The sequence below is a fragment of the Eurytemora carolleeae genome, unplaced genomic scaffold, assembly GCF_000591075.1.
Source record: "Eurytemora carolleeae unplaced genomic scaffold, Eaff_2.0 scaffold2373, whole genome shotgun sequence".
Lineage (NCBI taxonomy): Eukaryota > Metazoa > Arthropoda > Copepoda > Calanoida > Temoridae > Eurytemora > Eurytemora carolleeae.
This window is the reverse complement of record NW_019402115.1, coordinates 1-20,179: the sequence shown is the minus strand read 5'-3', so window position 1 is coordinate 20,179 and position 20,179 is coordinate 1. Positions and strand designations below refer to the sequence as shown.

The following is a 20,179-nucleotide window of genomic DNA, read 5'->3' as shown; positions in this document are numbered from 1 at the left end:
ATTGCAACCCATGTAATTGCGTGCAACTGAAACCCATGTAATTGCGCGAAATTGCAACCCATGTAATTACGCGAAATTGCAACCCATGTAATTACGCGCATATCCGCACATTTTCACTTAATTGTGCACAAAGGATTTTCGATTGGAAACCCCTGTATACTGTACATATATGTTGCATCTTAAAGAATTATTTATTTTATAAAACAGTTTATCTTTTTCAAAAAATAGATTTTCACGCATCAAGGCATATTTGTTACAAAAAACATATTCTTAATTTTTTTCTGTTCCATTAGACAATTTTAAAAATAAATTCTGTTCCATTATAGACAATTTTAAAAAATCATTCAAACTAGATTAATTTTAATGTGCAAGTTATGAATTTTTAATACTGTTGAAGAGCTATTGAGAAGAACAAAAATGTTTAGGATTTGAAAATGTTTGCTTGGCTTATAGTGCATAAAATCAACATACTGTTATATTATAAAATCAACAGTATCTCCAAGGAAAGAAATTATTTCCAGTAATGTCCCAATATGACCTCCTTCTATCTAGTTTACTGTCAGTGTATCTAGTATTTTCTCTCAAATGTTGCCAAAGAAATAAAAATAAGAGACTTGAAGAATAGGTTAAAAAACTCTTTTTATTTTAAAGTATATTTTTTATTAAGTTTTTACGACGGGATGCAGACACCCGGGAACCAGTCCAGGAAATTACGACAGATTGAGTTTTGTCTCAAACTCTAATTTTCTAATTCCTATATTTTTGCAACATGATTGTGTAAACCTTAGATATTTCAAACTTATATTATTATTTGTTGATATACCTGTATCATCGAAATTCGAAGTTCGAAATAACTAGTGTTCCACATTTGGTTGCAAAGATATAGGGATTAAAAATCATTACTTTTGTAAGTATTTAAACTGTATCATCTCGAGTAAGACATTGTGGTTTTTGTTTTATTTTTTTCATATGTAAACATAACTCCCTAATTCCACTGTTTTGTATTATTTGAAATGTAATGGTTTATTGCTAATGTAAGTTAAAATCCAGGAGTTGAGTCTTTGCCACTCGAATATTCCCTTTATCTTTGCAACCTGGCGGTGTAAACCTTAGATATTTCAAACTTAGATTATGTGATCTAACAGAGTTTATAGTTTGAAATATCTAAGGTCTACGACATTGGTTTGCAAAGATATAGGTATTAAAATATCAGAGTTTGTGGGGAAAACTCAACTCCTTTACAGTTTTATTTTCTTATTTGACAGAACATTGAAAAAAATGTTAAAGAAGTTCTGGAAACTATATTTGCGAGAATTTGTATCAAATTGATTTTACATTGCGATGAATAAATTTATAATTTTGCAATGTTTGTGCTTTTTGTAGGTTTCTTTCTTAAGTACTATTTTTAAAAGAGAGTTGAATTTTTGTGAGTTTCCCAGGAGGAAAAATAATCTCTAGGAGAAAGAGTGCCAAGGCGAGAGTGAGTCCTGAAGCTACTAACAAGCTCAAAACCTAAACAAAGGAATTAATTGGGAGAAAGAGTGCTAAAGCGAGAGTGAGTCCTATAGCTAGTAACAAGCTCAAAACCTAAACAAAGGAATTAATTGGGAGAAAGAGTCCCAAAGTGAGAGTGAGTCCTATAGCTAGTAACAAGCTCAAAACCTAAACAAAAGAATTAATTGGGAGAAAGAGTCCCAAGGCGAGAGTGAGTCCCATATAGTTAGTAACAAGCTCAAAACCTAAACAAAAAATTAATTGGGAGAAAGAGTGCTAAAGTGAGAGTGAGTCCTATAGCTAGTAACAAGCTCAAAACCTAAACAAAGAAATTAATTGGTAGAAAGAGACCTGAAGCGAGAGTGAGTCCTATAGTTAGTAACAAGCTCAAAACCTAAACAAAAAAATTAATTGGGAGAAAGAGTGCTAAAGTGAGAGTGAGTCCTATAGCTAGTAACAAGCTCAACACCTAAACAAAGGAATTAATTAGGAGAAAGAGTCCTGAAGTGAGAGTGAGTCCTATAGCTAGTAACAAGCTCAAAACCTAAACAAAGGAATTAATTGGGAGAAAGAGTCCTGAAGTGAGAGTGAGTCCTATAGCTATGTAACAAGCTCAAAACCTAAACAAAGGAATTAATTGGGAGAAAGAGTGCTAAAGCGAGAGTGAGTCCTATAGCTAGTAACAAACTCAACACCTTTATTATTTTTTTAAGTTACATTTTTTAAAACTTGCCGAATTTCCCGTCGTTGCCCGTGAAAGATTAAAACACTTTGCATTCATTTTCAAAATTTCAAATTAGAAAAAAATGTCACCCCCGGGTAAATCAACAATTACAAATAAAACTGGAAACCCAGAATGAAAGGGTATTAAGAAAAAATATAAATATTTAATAATATTCTGCTCTAAACATTTAGATTAAACCAACCTTAAAATGTACAAGATCTAGTTTCTGAGGCAGTGTTAAGGTTTTCCCTTGTAGTTCATACTTTGTAAAGTCTCTTAGGATCTAGAGAATAAGTTTATTATTTGAAATCCTTTTATTTACTTAAATAAAATTTCATATAAATATTTATCGTTTATTGTTCACTTTTTCCCCTTAGAGCCTATAGGGTGTCTGCGATCATAATAAATACCCCTAAAGCTGAGAGCCATTTTTGTGTTAATATTATTTCTATCAAGCACCTCTGACCCTTCAGTAAAAGTAAATTCATCCTAAAGTCTGATCGTGTCAACCTTGTTGCACCGGCTAGTCCTCTTGAGTGTCTGCCCCAATGTCCGGGCGATACAGTACAAACTGGTTCCGGAAAGGTTGACCCGGCTCAGAAAGTCAAATGTACTACAATATTCTCTAAAGTCTCATCCTTTGTGGGTAACCCTGTACATGAATATCTTCTAAAACCCATATCGATATATTTTTAGAAATATTTATTTTCGGTCTTACTGGAAACTTTTTAATAGCTCTCGCTCGAGATTTAAAAAATTGTTGATACAGTACAAACTGGTTCCGGAAAGGTTGACCCGGCTCAGAAAGTCAAATGTACTACAATTTTCTTTAAAATCTCATCCTTTGTTAGTAACCCTGTACATGATTATCTTCTAAAACCCATATCGATATATTTTAAGAAATATTTATTTTCGGTCTTACTGGGAACTTTTTGATAGCTCTCGCTCGAGATTTAAAAATTTGTTGATTTTTTTTATTTTTGCGAAGTTTTTAGAACAGATAATACAGGAATACCACTTTACCCTATGCTTAGTTCCAAAGTCAAACCATACACCGGCCTAATGTAGAGCAATATAAACATTTGGACAGCCCCAGTTACTTGAGTCTTAATTTTGCTTGTATTCAACAATTGGCTGAACCGGTCGGCAATAAGTAGGTTCATAGCGGTATACACCTTACCTTGTCTTGGCATTTCCAAATTGTGGTCTGCCTTTTTTTGCTTTCAATATTTCCGGAGATATGATAATTTCCTTCAGATTTCGACAATTTTGGTTTCATTTGATAAAAGTTAAATCTGAACGAAATTCTTAATATTGAAAGCACAAAAAAGGCAAACCACATTTTGGAAACGGCAGGACTAGGCAAATTTTGTGGTTATTGTTTCAGGAATCTACATATGAAAGAAGACTGAATGTCACAAATAAATTCAAAGTTAAAAGACGACTTTTTATTCGTCTTGCTAGTGTCATGTTTCGTGGGAAACCCTGTAGATACCTTTGTATAGATCCCTGTTTCATAACAACGCTGAAGGAACCTTGATACATCATCAGCTAGTGGATTCTTAATACATATTTCATATTCATACCATCTATGTATAAAGAGAAGTGAAATCTGTTTTGATATCCGGTCAAAGGGCTGGGCACGTTCCAACTTTTTCAAGCCTTTTCGTTATCGGTTAGTTCCTACCGTTTTTAAAATAGTTGACGGTTGTGAACACAGAAGACGAAATTTAAAAACATCAAAACACATAAATTTTCATGCAATTTTAAGCAGGAAAAAACGAAATTAACCGTTTTTTTAAACAATCCATTTCCTTTTCGTTTTCAACCGTTATTTTTTTCAAAAATGGCAAATCCGTTTCCTTAACGATTTTAAAATTAACGGTTTTTGCCTTTCGTTAATGGAATCTTCCGTTAATTTCCGAAAACGGAACTTTGCCCAGCCCTAGTCAAAACTAGGGTTGTCAGCGGAAGAAAACGTTTGCGTTGTGCCAAAGGAAGCTGCAACAGTTAATTGGACAAAAAAACTTTTCACTACGTGGAAATCTTCACCATGGGAGCTCGGCATTGTGAAGTTTTATCATTAAAGTTTTATTGATAATTTTCTCTTTCTTAACTTTAAGAAATGTTCGGTGAAGAGAACACGCAAATTTATTTCCCATGCAATGACTGGTTTTTGTCATAATACTCCTCTTAAAATGGATTTGTCTTTTGTTTTATAGTGAGAATGGAAAAAATGAATATATTTTGATAATTTTTCCATTTGCAAATATTGTTTGAATTGCAGCTTGCATTGATTTATAATTACTTAAATTTATATTTACATTTCTCGTTCAGATCTTTATCCTTAAATGAACCTGGTGTGGTGCATGGGGCGGACTCCCCCTTAAGTTTTAACCTTTTCAATGTTAGACTTAGACATAAAAAGCAATGTTATGACATTTTCCGATATTTATTGATGTATTTTGATTTGACAAAACACATTAAAAATTATCTGTGACGCAAATAAATTATAATTATTTGATGACTTGAAAGGAAGAAAACATTCAATGCGAATAAATTTTTTTGTTTACACCCCCTTTAAAATACATCTAATTTATGTCAAATAATAATTTTAAATGTTTTAACATTTCTTTTTATGTCTACTTTAGGGAGAGTCCACCCATGCAGGAGTCCGCTCCATGCATGACAACGGTAAACCCGCAATATATTTAGAATGTCGTCTTTGTCAAAGCAAACTATTTTTTTTGGGAAAAAAAACATTTTACTTCATAGCTTTTTTACACAAAATTACATTCAGAACAATCTAGATATATAAATAGATTCTAAGAACCATTATTAAACGATGATGGGGCGTCGGCAGCCCGCCAAAGTATTAGTTTGGTCTCTGATTCCTTAAAAAATACCAATTTTATGAGTTTTCACAAAAAATGACCAGTCTATCGTCGGATTTTAGATCTTCAACACAACATTACTTTGACTCAGAAACTTCTCTTAAAAATATTACTCAAGCGACCGAGCCTTAATATTTGACTCGAATGAGAGGTTTATGATGTAAACTCATTATTGCTGCCCCCCCCCCCCCNGCCAGACCATTTTAATAATACTAAAAAAATATTTCGAAGTTTATAGGTCTCATTCAGGGGACATATTTGAAAAAATATTTTCAGTTTAAAACTCAGGTTCAATTCCACAGAAGTTTCAAACATCCAGTAGACTCTGATCCGTTTAGGGTTCAATCACGTGCTTAGTGAGTACTCCTGACCAATCAAATTTCAAAGGCGGCCAGATCTATCGATCTATCGGTCTATTCAATTACTTATAATCCAATTAGAGATCCATATGTAAATTAGTGGAAAAGACGATTTTTTATTTATACGGTAGTTTAAGTACCAGGCCGACTTTTAACAAACTAGAGTAAGTTGTAACATTGTCCGCGGCTGTACTAAACAATTACAGTCTACAGAAGACAAAACAGGATGTGTACGCCCAAATGAATGATTCCCTGATTTATGGTATTTTTTACCTTAAGTCCGAAAATCCAAGAACCATACTGTCCTGCAGTAAAGGAATCCTCAGATCTATGAAAATTAAATTCTTTAGATATACAAAAAAATTGGAATTATAGAAACGATCTCGAAAAAGTTGCAAATGGAATAAGTCTCATTGATCAAGACTGCCATGCAAAGCGGAATAAATCAATTCTTGTGTGTGATCTTATAACCTTAGGATCAATGAAAGATATATCCTTGTTAGGGTGAAACTAATTAAAATTTTACTCTTTAAAAAGGGTACCTAAACCTTTATATAAAGGCCTTGGCAGCAAATGTGGGGGTAAGCGGGGGGGGGGAGATTAGGTCCTGGGACATCTCCTCTGGGAAAATTGTAAGAATTACATTTTTGGTGTCTTTTAAGAAAAGATCTTTGAAAACGAATTGTTGGGTGAATGCGCAATTTTTAATTTATTCCCCACCACAACCCCAGGAGTTTTCCCATCCCTATTTAAGCTAAAACAAGATTTACGTAATTTTTATATTTTATAATCCTTAATTAAATTTACGTTTTCATAATTCTAAAGCAAAATATTTGGTTCAAGTTACGCCTTATCTTGGATAATAAAGATGCAAGTTTTTTTTTAAAATTTTGTTTAACTAAATTCTTTTACTGTGTTTTCTCTAGGTTAAAAAGGGTAGAACTCCTTCATGTTTTCCTGCAGTATAACTAAATTCTTTTACTGTGTTTTCTCTAGGTTAATAAGAGTAGAACTCCTTCATATTTTCCTGCAGTAGAAATGCGAATGTTGCTTTTTCAGAGAAACCATATTTCAAAATAATTAGTTTTTAAAAATTATAAATTTTGATATATAGTTCATACTTGATCAGAAATACATGTTAAGGGTACCGTTATGCATGAATCAGGCATTGCCATCTTTGCGGATACAGTCCCTTGCAAAAAAAGACATCCTTTATTGCTCTAAAAATATCGTTTTTTAACATGTGTTAAGTTACCTGTAGATATGTATTGAGTTTGAGTTAGTATTCTGGTTTAGTTCATATTCAACAACTGTGCTCTCAGCTAGAAGGGCAAAGTCATCTTTTATCATCCTAGAAACAGTAAAAAGAATGCATTTACAATTGAAAAAATGAGCATTATTTAAATATGGTTTGATTTTGTCCTATTTCGATCCATTATGTCCATAGAGAATAGAATATATAGAGAGAAATTAACTAGAAAAAAGTGTAAAACGGCCATTTTGTTGTACTGTTTTCATACTGCAGGTGTACTCCACATATTTATGCTATATAACCTGTTGGGCCCTGGAATATCATTTTATAGAAAATCTAAAATGATTGTTAAAAGAAAACCAAATTATNCTGTCCTAATCCTTTATTTTTGTTCCTAATTCCTGAACAATCTTTTAATTGTTCCTAAATTCCTGTTCTAATCCTTTATCTAGTTTTTTAGTCTTTAGTCATTAATTTTGACTCTTTTTGAGTCTTTTAAGTCCAAAAAAAATTTTGCGGCACGATTTTTTGTTCCTAATTAATCGTTTTTTGTTCCTAAAAAATCTTGCCCCCCCCTCACTTAAATCCTGTATCCGCCCCTGGGAGGGGGTGATTTAACTTATTCCAAAAAAATATTGTTATAAAAAGTTCTCTATCTAATGTATATATACATTATACACTATGGTTCAGTTAGCGTAATTTTGTTGCATAAAACGCGTTGGCTCAACCACATACCGGGTTCACCAGACGGGCTGGTACAGTAATAAAGAATAGACCAGCACTGTTGTACTCATGAAACTTTTGAACTAATTGTATACTTACTTAATAGCCCTGGTATTATTAGTATATGTCTCTAAGCTGTTCACAAGAACACGATATATCTCATTATCGGATTGCCGCCAATCATCTATCAGAGAACTTCCTTCGAACATCAAAGGCTTCAATCCCTGCAAAAATTAAGCTGATTAATTTGGCGCCAAATTTGAAATACAACAGCTGATATTTAATTTTCGAAGATTTTTGCTTTCCTTATTGACCACATCCTCCAGAGTGTTGACCGGGTAGGCTGGTTTTGTGTAAGTCAATTGTGTAATCAGAACACTACATCAAGAGATATTTTTTAATCATTTTTTAAAATTATATCAAATTTTAAATTTCAGGTTTCTGACCTTGAATACATTGTAGTAAGCATCATGGAGTATAAATACCTAGTATAGAGATAGTAAAATACAAAAAATATTAAAATAAAAAAGTTAACAAATATTATAATACAAAAAATTCTTTTAAAACCTACCATTGGAGGATGATAAAGTATGCTCCCCGGGGTAATCTAGTCTCAGGATAGGTTTCCTAAACAATACATTTTTAATTAAAACTAGTAAAAATAGTAAAACTAGTACAGTTTAACCAATAACTTCAAGGATATCGAATTAAAACTAGTACAGTTTAACCAATAACTTCAAGGATATCGAATTAAAACTAGTACAGTTTAACCGATAACTTCAAGGATATCGAATTAAAACTAGTACAGTTTAACCAATAACTTCAAGGATATCGAAAGAATTTTATAAAATGTCGTTTCCCTAAGCTACTGATAATGAAATGATGCAGATATATATTTTTTTCTTTAAAAAAATTAATGGCTATAAATTTAATAATCCAATACTGAGATTTAGGCTTGATAGTATGAAACCCAGTGGAAAATTGTGAAGACGACATTCAATGAATTGTTTGATGTCTCCGAAGTTCTAGGTTAATCTGTATAAAAAATAGAACTTCTGGGAGGTCGGATCTAATGAACTGCTTTAAGTAGTTGAACTCAGTGGAAAGTTAAACTAATTATTCCGCCCGAAAAATTTTCTAATTCGCCAAAAGTGATAGTTTTTTTCTAATAAAAATCTTCTTTAAATTTTATTATTTCTTGAGAGTCATGATTTATGAGGGTTTTTGGAAAGTAGGAGTTGGATGGATGGTGGGGTGGGGGGGGGGGGGGAATATTTTTGCAATGTCAAAAATAACAAGCATATGAAACTGAAAAACATATTGTTCCTTTCTAACCCGTGGTAAACAATACAGAATTAAAAATTTCAAATAATGCCAGAAAGAAAAAACATTTTATTCTAAAACTATTTTCAACCCAGAGTTACCTGAAAAAATGCTGCTAAAACGTATAAAACTGCATATGTATATCTGTACTCAAACTTATGCCCATCCTAAAAATACAAGTTTTCTACACACTTTAGTTTAAAATGCGTAACCTTCCTAAAATAATTATTTTCAAAAAATCCCGCTAAATATATATTTATTTCAACAATGAATTACTCTAATTTCTTAATAAAGTAAATGAAATCGACGTGAAAAAATCATTAAAATTAAATATATTTAAATATTATTTATGTACAATTGTACATATAATTTTTTTGCACATTTTTTGTACTATTCTAATATTTTCATTAAACAAACTTACTTGGTATACGAGTACTATAAATAGTACACAAACTAGACATATGGAGAGAAGGATTATAAGATATATGTTTAAACTGAACACATCGTACAGACCACTTTCTGATACCTAAAAACGAACATTTTCATCACATTTTCTTATCTAAACCCCATAAACACGTGAACACTTTCAAACTGAACACATCGTTTTAAAATTTCTCTCCCACCTGAACAAACTTAACACAGAAATAGTGTACTCTCACACGAACATGTTCAAACAAAATACATCATTTAGTCAACTTTCATTAACATGAAAACTTTTATCATAACGAATTAATTCAATCTAAACCACTAACACTTAACCCTAAAATTCTTCAGACTCAAGTGAAAACTTTAATGCATGTCAAGATTTGGGAGATTAATCGTTTTAGGATTTAATGCATGTCCAGATTTCGGAGATTAAAGTTTTAAGTTCCAATGCATGTCAATATTTGGAAGATTAACGTTTTTAGTGTTAATGCATGTCAATATTTGGGAGATTTCACGTTTAAACTTTTAATGCATGTCACTATTTGGAAGATTACCGCTTTTAGTGTTAGTGCATGTCAAGATTTGGTAGATTTAATGTTTAAAGTTTTAACGCATGTCAAGATTTGGGAGGTTTAACGTTTTTAGATTTAACGCATGTCAAGATTTGGGAGGTTTAACGTTTTTAATTTTTAATGCATGTCAATATTTGGAAGCTTACCGCTTTTAGTGTTAGTGCATGTCAAGATTTGGTAGATTTAATTTTTAAAGTTAAGCCTTTTAACGCATGTCAAGATTTGGGAGGTTTAACGTTTTTAGTTGTTTTAACGCATGTCAAGATTTTGGGAGGTTTAACGTTTTTAGTTTTAACGCATGTCAAGATTTGGGAGGTTTAACGTTTTTAATTTTAGTTCATGTCAAGATTTTGGAGATTAAACGTTTTTAGTTTTAACACATGTCAAGGTTTGGGAGGCTTAACGTTTTTAGTTTTAACGCATGTCAAGATTTGGGAGGTTTAACGTTTTTAGTTTTTTAACGCATGTCAAGATCTGGGAAGTTTAACGTTTTTAATTTTTAATCATGTCAAGATTTGGGAGGTTTAACGTTTTTAATTTTAATGAATGTCAAGATTTGGAAGGTTTAAGGTTTTTAGTTTTTTATCATGTCAAGATTTGGGAGGTTTAACGTTTTTAATTGTAATGAATGTCAAGATTTGGAAGGTTTAACGTTTTTAGTTTTAATGCATGTCAAGATTTGGGAGGTTTAACGTTTTTAATTTTAATGAATGTCAAGATTTGGAAGGTTTAACGTTTATGCATAAGAATATGATGTATCTAAAAGGTTTTAAATACAATACACTTGTTGTTCAATTTTATACTTTTACCTTGGCTGTTTTCTTTTCACTGTAAATATAATCTATCTTGGTTATAAATGGAAATCCGAATGAGACAGTTTTCCATCTTTTATATTTAACAGTATATCCTGAAAGCAAATATGTTAAATTAAAGAGACCTATCACAAATTTGAAAAGGGCTGGGGAATTAATTATTTAATTTCTAAATAATGGCTGTTTCTTGCCTCTGTCTGGCCTCAACATCGCTTTAGCTTATTCTCTTCCAATACAGTGGTTCACAAAAAATATAAATTCATTACTCAATTTTCCCAATTACTCTAACTCTCAATTTACCAACCCTTTTTTCATCAAAACATTCATTGAATCCCAGTCCCAACTTCCTTTTTAGTTGATATCCATTCCGATTCCCAACCTATTTTACCTTCTCCCAATTTGTCCCTATCTAATCCTGATCTTAATTACAACTCTTCCAATCTCAACTTCTTCCACAGTTGATTTCCATTCCTATTCCCAACCTATTTTGCCTGTTCCCAACTGTTTCTTATCTCATGTATACATTGATCCTAAACCAAGTCCAATCCCAACATTGTGAACATTTGTTGATAGTCGTTTAAGATTCCTATTGTTTGGGATTCCACATATATAATATTAGAAAAAAATGTTTATTATTATTGTTGACTTTTTACATGATAAATGACAATTAGTGAACAAAAAATGATGATTTAAAGATATATTATTGTTTCATAAACATTTTTCATAACACATGCACCAATTATATTTGGTTAAAGAAATGAAAATGTAAATTAAAAGGTTTGTCTTCTCTGTCCCAATCCTACTTCCCTCAATCTCGTACTAATAATAGTTTTTATCTATCCTTTTTTAACATATCCTTGGCTTTTTCCTTATAATCCAATATCCTTGTTCACATTCTACTTTTTTACCTTTAAAGTAGTTTTAACTTTTCTCTCCTTCATTTTATACTTTTTCCTCCTTTATAATTTTGCTTCGTGAAAGTGCTTGGAATCTTCCTGCCTACATGGTTTTATATGTCTAGCTGGGCTGATGGATGATTTTATCCCAAAACAAGAACCGTTAATTTATGGATGTATCAATTTATCAATTTATTATTCAATTTAAATCCGTGTATGTTTATCTTGTGAATTATCATTTACTATTTTTGCCCTGAATCTGAACCAGGACTTCATGCATCAAAAATTCAGTACAAACCCTCCCAGCGAAGAAAGAACGATAACTTGTGACCAAGAATTCGCTTGCCTTGCGAGCGTGTTTATATATATTCGAATAGTCGTGAAATTAAACATTCAACATTAAACATCAATATATTTTAATCCAACAAGTTTTGAGAAGAGAGAAGAGAGAAAGTGTCTAAAACTGTTTAAATGATTAGTTAGACAGAATGGTTTTGATTTCACTTACACATTTATCTCTAAATCAAATTTGTCACGAAAATGTTACGAAATTACTAATATAATGTTATTAATATAAACAAAAATATTAAAAAGAGGTTTTAAAAAAAGTTCTTTAACAGTTTCTCTTCTCAAAATAAGCAATTAATTCATAGGTTACAGTTACATTAATTAGGGAAATGTATAAAAAGCTCAAGGATACAGTTTCATTAATTGGGGAAATGTATAAAAAGCTCAAGGTTACAGTTTCATTAATTGGGGAAATGTATAAAAAGCTCAAGGTTACAGTTACATTAATTGGGGAAATGTATAAAAACCTCAAGGTTACAGTTTCATTGATTGGGGAAATGTATAAGAAGCTCAAGGTTACAGTTTCATTAATTGGGGAAATGTATAAAAAGCTCAAGGTTATAGTTACATTAATTGGGGAAATGCATAAAAAGCTCAAGGTTACAGTTACATTAATTAGGGAAATGTATAAAAAGCTAAAGGTGCATTTACCTGAAATCACGATATCCCCAAACCCATCATTCAGCATACTAAAATTATTAATTAATTCAATCCATAGATAAGTATCTCAACAACCCGGAATGTCGTAACCCTTTGTTATTTTAAACTATGAGTTCTGTTAGATCAATAAGTCTTGTATAAGTTCATGAAAACAATAAATTTTTTTTTGTAAAATAAAAAGATTTAAGAACAGCATATCTAATTCGTTCATTTCATTCATTTCGTTTATATCTTTCATTTCGTTCATTACAATTCATGGTTGAAAGAAATTTGTATTAAATTTAAATATTTCCTAATTAAACGTTTCAACTAAATATTAACCCTATCCCTGCTGGGGTATACTTGAAAACCAGGATAGGCTGGGGGGGGGGGGTCAATTCGAACCCCCCTCTCTCCAAATTCCATGTTTGATTTCCAAATATGACAAATGATACATCATTGGAAAGCTCTTGCTCTACTTTTAGAATCAGCTAAAAAATTGCTAAAAAATGTCCAAAAAACTATATACTATAAATTATTGAAAGTTCTTGACCATGCCAATTCAAATATGCAAAAATGTTAATTTTTAATAGCCTGTTGTGTAATAAAGAAAAACTAAAAGTGTACAAACTTCTGTTGACGGTTCGTAATCGTATGCAAATAATTAGCATAAATTTCTTTCCCAAACTTATAAAATCCTTTTCCCTACGTCAAAGGCATTCCAAAAAATAAAAAAAAAATATCCAAATCTGAAAACTGAAAGTGGGCCAAAACAAAGATTTAATAGGTTACAGGAAAAAAGTAGTCCTTCAGGCAGTGTGCCTGAGGACTCAGGCAGTTAGTACAGGATAAAAGTCCGGTTTTAGACCTAAAAGGATGGGCTATTGGTTTTAAGGAAAAGTCAGAAAATTTCATCAGCCTCAGACCAATACTTTTGAACCATGTGAAAAAAACTGACCCTCCGCTGTATTTTCAAAAACTTTATTCAAACAAATTTAAACTACACCATTTATATATGTATTTATATCTTTGTGTGTGAATAAATCTTTATAATAAAATAATAATATTTTTAGGTTTAAGAGAGATATTTTACATTTTACATCAAACTTTTCTGGGTGTTTAAAAAGGCTGCCCCTCCAAAGTTTTTACCTCTATTTTTTAATTGAAAAGTATCTAAATGTAAGAAATAAAAATTACAATAAAAATGATGAATACCGTCCATCCGACATGAGACATCGACCTGTGACTTATTTGTTCTATGCAATTTATGTTTTTTTCCACGAACTCAATTTTTCTAATCTCTCTTTCTTTGCAATGTTCGTAGTAAATCTTTGATATTTCAAACTTAGACTTTTTGATCTGACAGAATTCATAATGGGTAGCAAAGATAGGGATTAGAAAATTAGAGTTTGTGCCAAAAGCTCAATTCCCTAGCGAATAGAAATATTTTTATGAATCAAAAACAAATTCTCTTTATCTTTTACTAGTGAAATTTGAGTTTGATTTCAAGGGACCGTTCACTTATTTGGGTATTGCATAGTGGTCTAATTAGCCTATTAGCTATTCATTGGTATTAGTCTTACTTTTCAAAGATATCTATGACCGAGGAAAAGCAGATTTATCGTTAAAAATTCCAACGCAATTGGTATGATATCTTTGCGAAGACACTATTTAAAGTTTTTTTTTCAGCAACCCAAATAAAATCTAAAATTAGCATATTGACATAATTTGTCAGCGATTTTAAAATATGGTATAAAAACTTTTTATTTTAGAATTAGCAAAAAGTTAACGTTTTTTGTGTTTTAACATGATTTAACAAATTAACACGTTTATATAAAGACGACTTTCTCACTCAGACAAAGGGATTCCTCGGGAAGAAGGGAAAACATATCAAACCGTCAAATGTTTTAAATGAGTTATATTTTGAAAATAGACAATATTGAAATGATTTAAACTTAACAGTATATTAAACTTAACAGTATACTCATTCCAACATTTATTGAAGCTTTTAAAACTATGAAACAATTTAATTATTTATCTTTTCAAATAATCGTTGAGGATCAGATTGCTTGTGTCTTTTCTGATCCTCCTCAATTATTAAACCTCAAACTTGTATGCTTTTATCCGCTTTACTCAAACATAATCAATGAAAAATTTAAAATTCTTTTAAAAATTTACGTTCCACTTCATTTTATCAAAAGCGTTCTCACTCTTTACTCACGCATTACTACCTTTATATTCAGTAATACTCGACATAGTACTCAGCGTTCCAGTAATGACGGTATTTAAGGATCTAAATGGTATACGTTTTCTATCACAGAACGTCAATTCTTTGAACTTATCAACACGTTTTCAGTTGAATAACAACCTTAATAGATTTGACCAAAAATTAGAATCCATATTAGATAAGAAGGTAGAGATAATTTTACTTCTTCGTCACCGACTAATTATATGCAATTTATTCTATGCACTTTCATTTTTGCACTCTTCAATTTGTATGTTTTGCAGGATCCAAGTATCCCTAAATCCAAATTTCTAATGAAAGGAAAAAACGATAAAATGTATCCGTACGATTTTTTATTATTTAATTTAAAAATATATGTACACAATAGTATCGTAAAATAGTTGTTTTAAATACATGTGAACAATTTTGTACAATTAATATAATCTCGATACGGAGATAATAAATATCTAGATCTCAAAAAAGAAATGATTTAAAAACAATTAAAGATATATACAATTTACCATTAGATAATATGATTAAATTCAATATTGAAAATTTATAAAAAATCTATGAATATGATAAAAATAGTGTAAAGCAAGGGTATCATTCCTTTGCGCTGGAATTCTTTAGATAAATCGGCTTTTTCTCAGGCCACCGTTGTCTTTGAAAAGTAAAACTGATACCAATGAATACCTATTAGGCTACTTAGTTAACCGTAAAACTCCCGAATAAGTGAACCGCCCCTTTAAACGTTTTCTAGTGTAAAGGTTCCAATTGAAATAACTATTTATAAAACTCTTATTTAGGTTCGCAGTGCTATCAAGTTTTGGAAAGAAATTTTATCTTTATCGACAAGGTTCAAGTCTTTTTTCCCGAGCTATATATAGTCCAAAAACTTGATAGCACGTCGCACCAAAATAACAGTGTTATAAATAGTTATTTGAAGGTAATTTTACGAAACTATAATTGAGCACTTGTCTTGATACAATGGGGTTACTTATTAACCTCAGCCTATTTGGATGAGTTAAATGAATCTTATTACAAAATAGGATTCATGAAATCTATATATAGATTTAGCTTGTCTTCTTCTTTGTTTATATCCAATAAATGTGAAAACGGCTGAACCGATCGAGCCCAAATTTTGTATGGGACCTCACGTGACCCCTGCAGGGAATGTTTGTGAATGATCAAAATTTTAAAAATTGTGTTTAAAAGATTTTTTTATTGTAAAATTTTGGAAATGCGTGAAAATATATTATGAAATCCGCACACTTTTTTTGTTTTTGTTTTACACTGTACAAAGAGAAGATGCTCACAGATAAACCCACAATCAAAAGTTGAAATAGAATATGGGTCAGAACTGGGAACTTTTGAATGGTGGATAACTGGACTTATGCTTGATACACTCTTTTTCTTAATCTCCAGATTAAATAATGCTTGTTCTCCTCTTTATATTAATCTCCAGATAAATTTACCGATCAGGATTAAGGATATTCCATTCTAAAGTTTTCAGCTCTGAAGCGCCATAAAAGCCTAGTAAGATTTTTTAGCAATTTTTGAATCTAAATGGCATGTTACAAATCTTCTAAAATTTCTAAAAAATCCGGGAACCAACATCGAAACCCCTCAAAGCTCAGTTGGTCCCAGTTTTTGTAAAGAGGAGGATGTCGATCCTAAGTGATAATGAGGCTTTAGAAAATATTAAAGAAAAGAGCCGCCATATGTAATATGTATGCAAAGAGCTGGAATTAGTTTAAAGAGTATTTCCAAGCTGATGAACTAGAAACTCAAGCGCCGAGTGAAACCCAGCTTCTTTCTTATTTCAAACATATGAGAGTTGACAAGAATCGAGCATCTTCATCTCTCTGGACTTTGTACTCTATGCCCAATTACATTATCTAGGCGAAGTATCCCAGAGTTGAAACCTACCTAAAATTCTTTTACGGTGATATAAAAACAAAAGCTAAGATTTTTGACAAAGAAGACTTGGTACTTTTCATTGAAAACGAAATGCTTGATGATGCTTTCTGGCTGGATTTTTTTGATTTTATGATTTCCGTAAAATGGCTCTTAGATCGCCATTTAAAAAAGTATGCTTTTTTCCCCCAAAGTTTTTAGAATATATTGGCTGCATCAGGTATATCACTTGGGTCTTAAGCTTGGTTCCAAAATTTACCCTCCAAACACACAAACAGTTTCAATATTTTGCTTTAAAAATATTAGAAAAGTACAGACTGACCTAAATGGATCGTTGTTGTCTAGTATATAAGAGAAGGATAGATTGAGATGAGAAGCCATCACCTCCATCATAGTCGGCATCAAACCCTCGCAGGATTTTACAGAGAGATTTACAACATTACACGCTTCATATATATAATATATATACAGTATATTAGTTTACAACATTACATGCTTCATATAGATACAATATAATAGTTTACAACATTATACAAGCTTCATATATATACAGTATATTAGTTTACAACATTACAAGCTTCATATAGATACAATATAATAGTTTACAACATTATACAAGCTTCATATATATACAGTATATTAGTTTACAACATTACAAGCTTCATAAAGATTCAGCATATAATAGTTTATAAGATTTAAAGCTTCATATATATACAGTATATTAGTTTACAACATTACAAGCTTCAAATAGATACAGTATATTAGTTTACAATATTACAAGCTTCATATATATACAGTATATTAGTTTACAACATTACAAGCTTCATGTAGATACAATATAATAGTTTATAACATTACACGCTTAAAATAGATTCAATATAATAGATACAGTACATTACAATATCTATATGTATTATGTATGTATCTATTTGTACAGGATACATAGAGATACAGTTAAAGCAAGATAGAAAGATACAGGGTGTCCCGCGAAACATGACAGTTGGTAAATAGTTAAGAATGTCTTCTTCCATGAATTTGTTAAGTTGTTTAATACCAAAGACAATCATAAAAATATTATATTGGAGCCATATAGTAAAATTAACTTTAATGTAAAATATATTTAAACAAAAAATTTTTTAAACAAAATAAACTGCAAACAGCCTTTAATATCTAATACAGTATATGAAAGACGGCACTCAAAACGATTTACCAACTGTCATGTTTTGTGGGACGTATGTTCCTTGCTTTGTATCTTAAACATTACCTATAAACGGCATGTAAGGTATGTATGGCACCAATATGCGTAAATGATTCAAAGTCTGAAATGTAAATCAACAAATATTCTCTACTATAATAAACATATTTCCATAAACTTCAAGAAATATTTTGGATTATAAATTTTCCCTGAGGTCTGAGATCCCCCCCCCACTCTTATTTTGCTGCTACAACCCCTCCCCCCCCCCACACTATCTTAGTCTTCCCCATTCTCCCTGCTAATCCTTCATTTTCTTTTCCACTGAAATTTTTTTTTTTTTTTAATTTATTAATTTACAAAATGTCGTATTCTAAATCTACTGATAATGGAATGCTACATATATTTAGTTTTTTTAATTGAATAATTATATGGAGCTCTTTAATTACTGAGATGTAGGTATTATAGCATAAAACTCATTTAAAAATGGTAAAGACGACATTTTAAATTTGTTCGATGTTTCCGAATATCTGGGTTAAACTGTATATTTTTTATTATAATAAGTTTACAATCGCAATGGTGTGAAATTTGTAAATTTATAAAATGTACCTTATTATGTTTCCTGCAGGTTAGTTCCGGACTAATAAGAACATGCTTCCCCAGGATATTACATTCCTATAAGGATAACGGGCGCAATTAAAAATGTGGAAGATGTCCTCGTTTTACTAGGAGAATTGTCTGTTTGTATCAAATAAACGTCAACACGGCTGAACCAATTGGGTCCAAATTTTGTGTGGACCTCACATGACTCTGTCCTCAGGGAAGGTTTAAAGGGAGTCTTCGCGAAAATGATAGGGGTTATAGGCTTACGGCGAAAAATAATCGCTTTTGATTGCTACTAATCTTACTTCTATCTGTTGCGTCTATAAGGAGAAAATTGTTAAAGAGTCATCTTTTATTTTTCGACGCATTTCACAAGTTCCAATATTTGTTTGATCATAAACTTTTTTCTGTCTCCTCTATCTGTTTTTCTATCCTTGTACTCAGAATATTTCAAACTTAATATGCAGCAGAACTAAAAAACACTAATAGAGCTGCCATGAAACTATTAAAGCTGACCTGAAACTCTATAAGCTGCAGCAGCTATAAAACGCTACCAGGCCCCGCTAAACGCTACTGACTTCAAAAACTAACAGAGCTGCTATGAAAACTATTTAAACTACCATAAAATTATTAAATTGCCTTGAAACTATCAAAGCTACCATGCAACTGTAAACGCTGCCTTGAAACTATTAAAAGCTACCATGAAACTATTAAAGCTGCCATGAAACAATTAAAGTTGCCATGCACCTATTGAAGCTGCCTTGAAACTGTTAAAGCTGCCTTGAACCTGTAAAAGCTGCCATAAAACTATAAAAGCTGTCAGGAACCTGTAAAAGCTGGCATTAAAGAAATAAAGCTGCCAAGAAACCGTAAAAGCTGCCATGAAACTATTAAGGCTGCCCTGAAACCTTTTCAGCAGAAGAAAATACAAAACACTAATAGAACTACATTGAAACTATTAAAGCTGCCATGAAACTATACAAGCTGCCATAACACTATTAAAGCTGCCATGAAACTATTAAAGCTGCCATAAAACTGCTAAAGCTGCCATGAATCTATAAAAGTTGCCATGAACCTATTATAGCTGCCATGAACCTAAAAAATCTGCCCTTAAACCATATTCGCAGCAGAAACTATAAAACGCTATTACAGCTGCATTGAAACTATTAAAGCTGCCGAGGCTATAAAAAGCTGCTGAAACTCCCATGAAACTAATACTATTAAAGCTGTCATGAAACTGTAAAAGCTGCCTTAAAAATTTTACCTTTTTTAGAATAAATGTGTTTGAAAGTTGTGTCGCCTCCAATACAAAGTAGTTTTCCTGGTACACACTTCAACACAATTATTCTACTTTTTCTAAACAAACTTTTTAGAACAAAAACTTAAACTTTTACTTTTATCTCAGAAATATTATTTAAGAATAAAAGAATTAAAAACTTAAAAAATCTTTTATTTAAACATATTTTTTAAGAATACAACTTTTTGAAATAGTTTTTTTTTGTTTGAGTTAAACATAAATGGAAAAGAATAATCATTGTTCAACTTTTTGAAAAGTTATTTAATCAATTGAAGATTCCTAAAATTTTCTTCTTCTTGGAGGCCACCTGAAAAATACAATAATTTCATTTTAATCAATTCTCTTTTGCACGTACAATTATGGGGCCAACCCAGACCGAAATATATTCTCAATAAATGTAGAACTAACATCTACTTTTTTTACTCTACAGAGATTAGTTCCATCACCATCACCGAATTCTAAATCTACCTGAACCCTGATGGAT

General features: G+C 31.3%; 1 protein-coding gene across 1 annotated transcript; it reads right to left on the bottom strand.

The window, feature by feature from the left end:
- Nucleotides 1-1,212: 1,212 nt before the first annotated feature.
- On the bottom strand, nt 1,213-19,998 carry LOC111717896 (uncharacterized). The gene is made up of 18 exons (XM_023493357.1): nt 19,975-19,998; nt 19,663-19,729; nt 18,405-18,470; nt 17,868-17,922; nt 16,926-17,049; nt 12,475-12,512; nt 10,577-10,674; nt 9,191-9,295; nt 8,871-8,936; nt 8,018-8,073; nt 7,893-7,931; nt 7,752-7,824; nt 7,546-7,670; nt 6,727-6,822; nt 5,745-5,799; nt 3,714-3,779; nt 2,421-2,501; nt 1,213-1,512 (listed from the first exon to the last, which is right to left on the bottom strand). The coding sequence occupies exons 4-18, from the start codon at nt 17,878-17,880 to the stop codon at nt 1,393-1,395; spliced, it is 1,155 nt and encodes a 384-aa protein (XP_023349125.1). The 5' UTR covers nt 17,881-17,922; nt 18,405-18,470; nt 19,663-19,729; nt 19,975-19,998; the 3' UTR covers nt 1,213-1,392.
- Nucleotides 19,999-20,179: the final 181 nt, after the last annotated feature.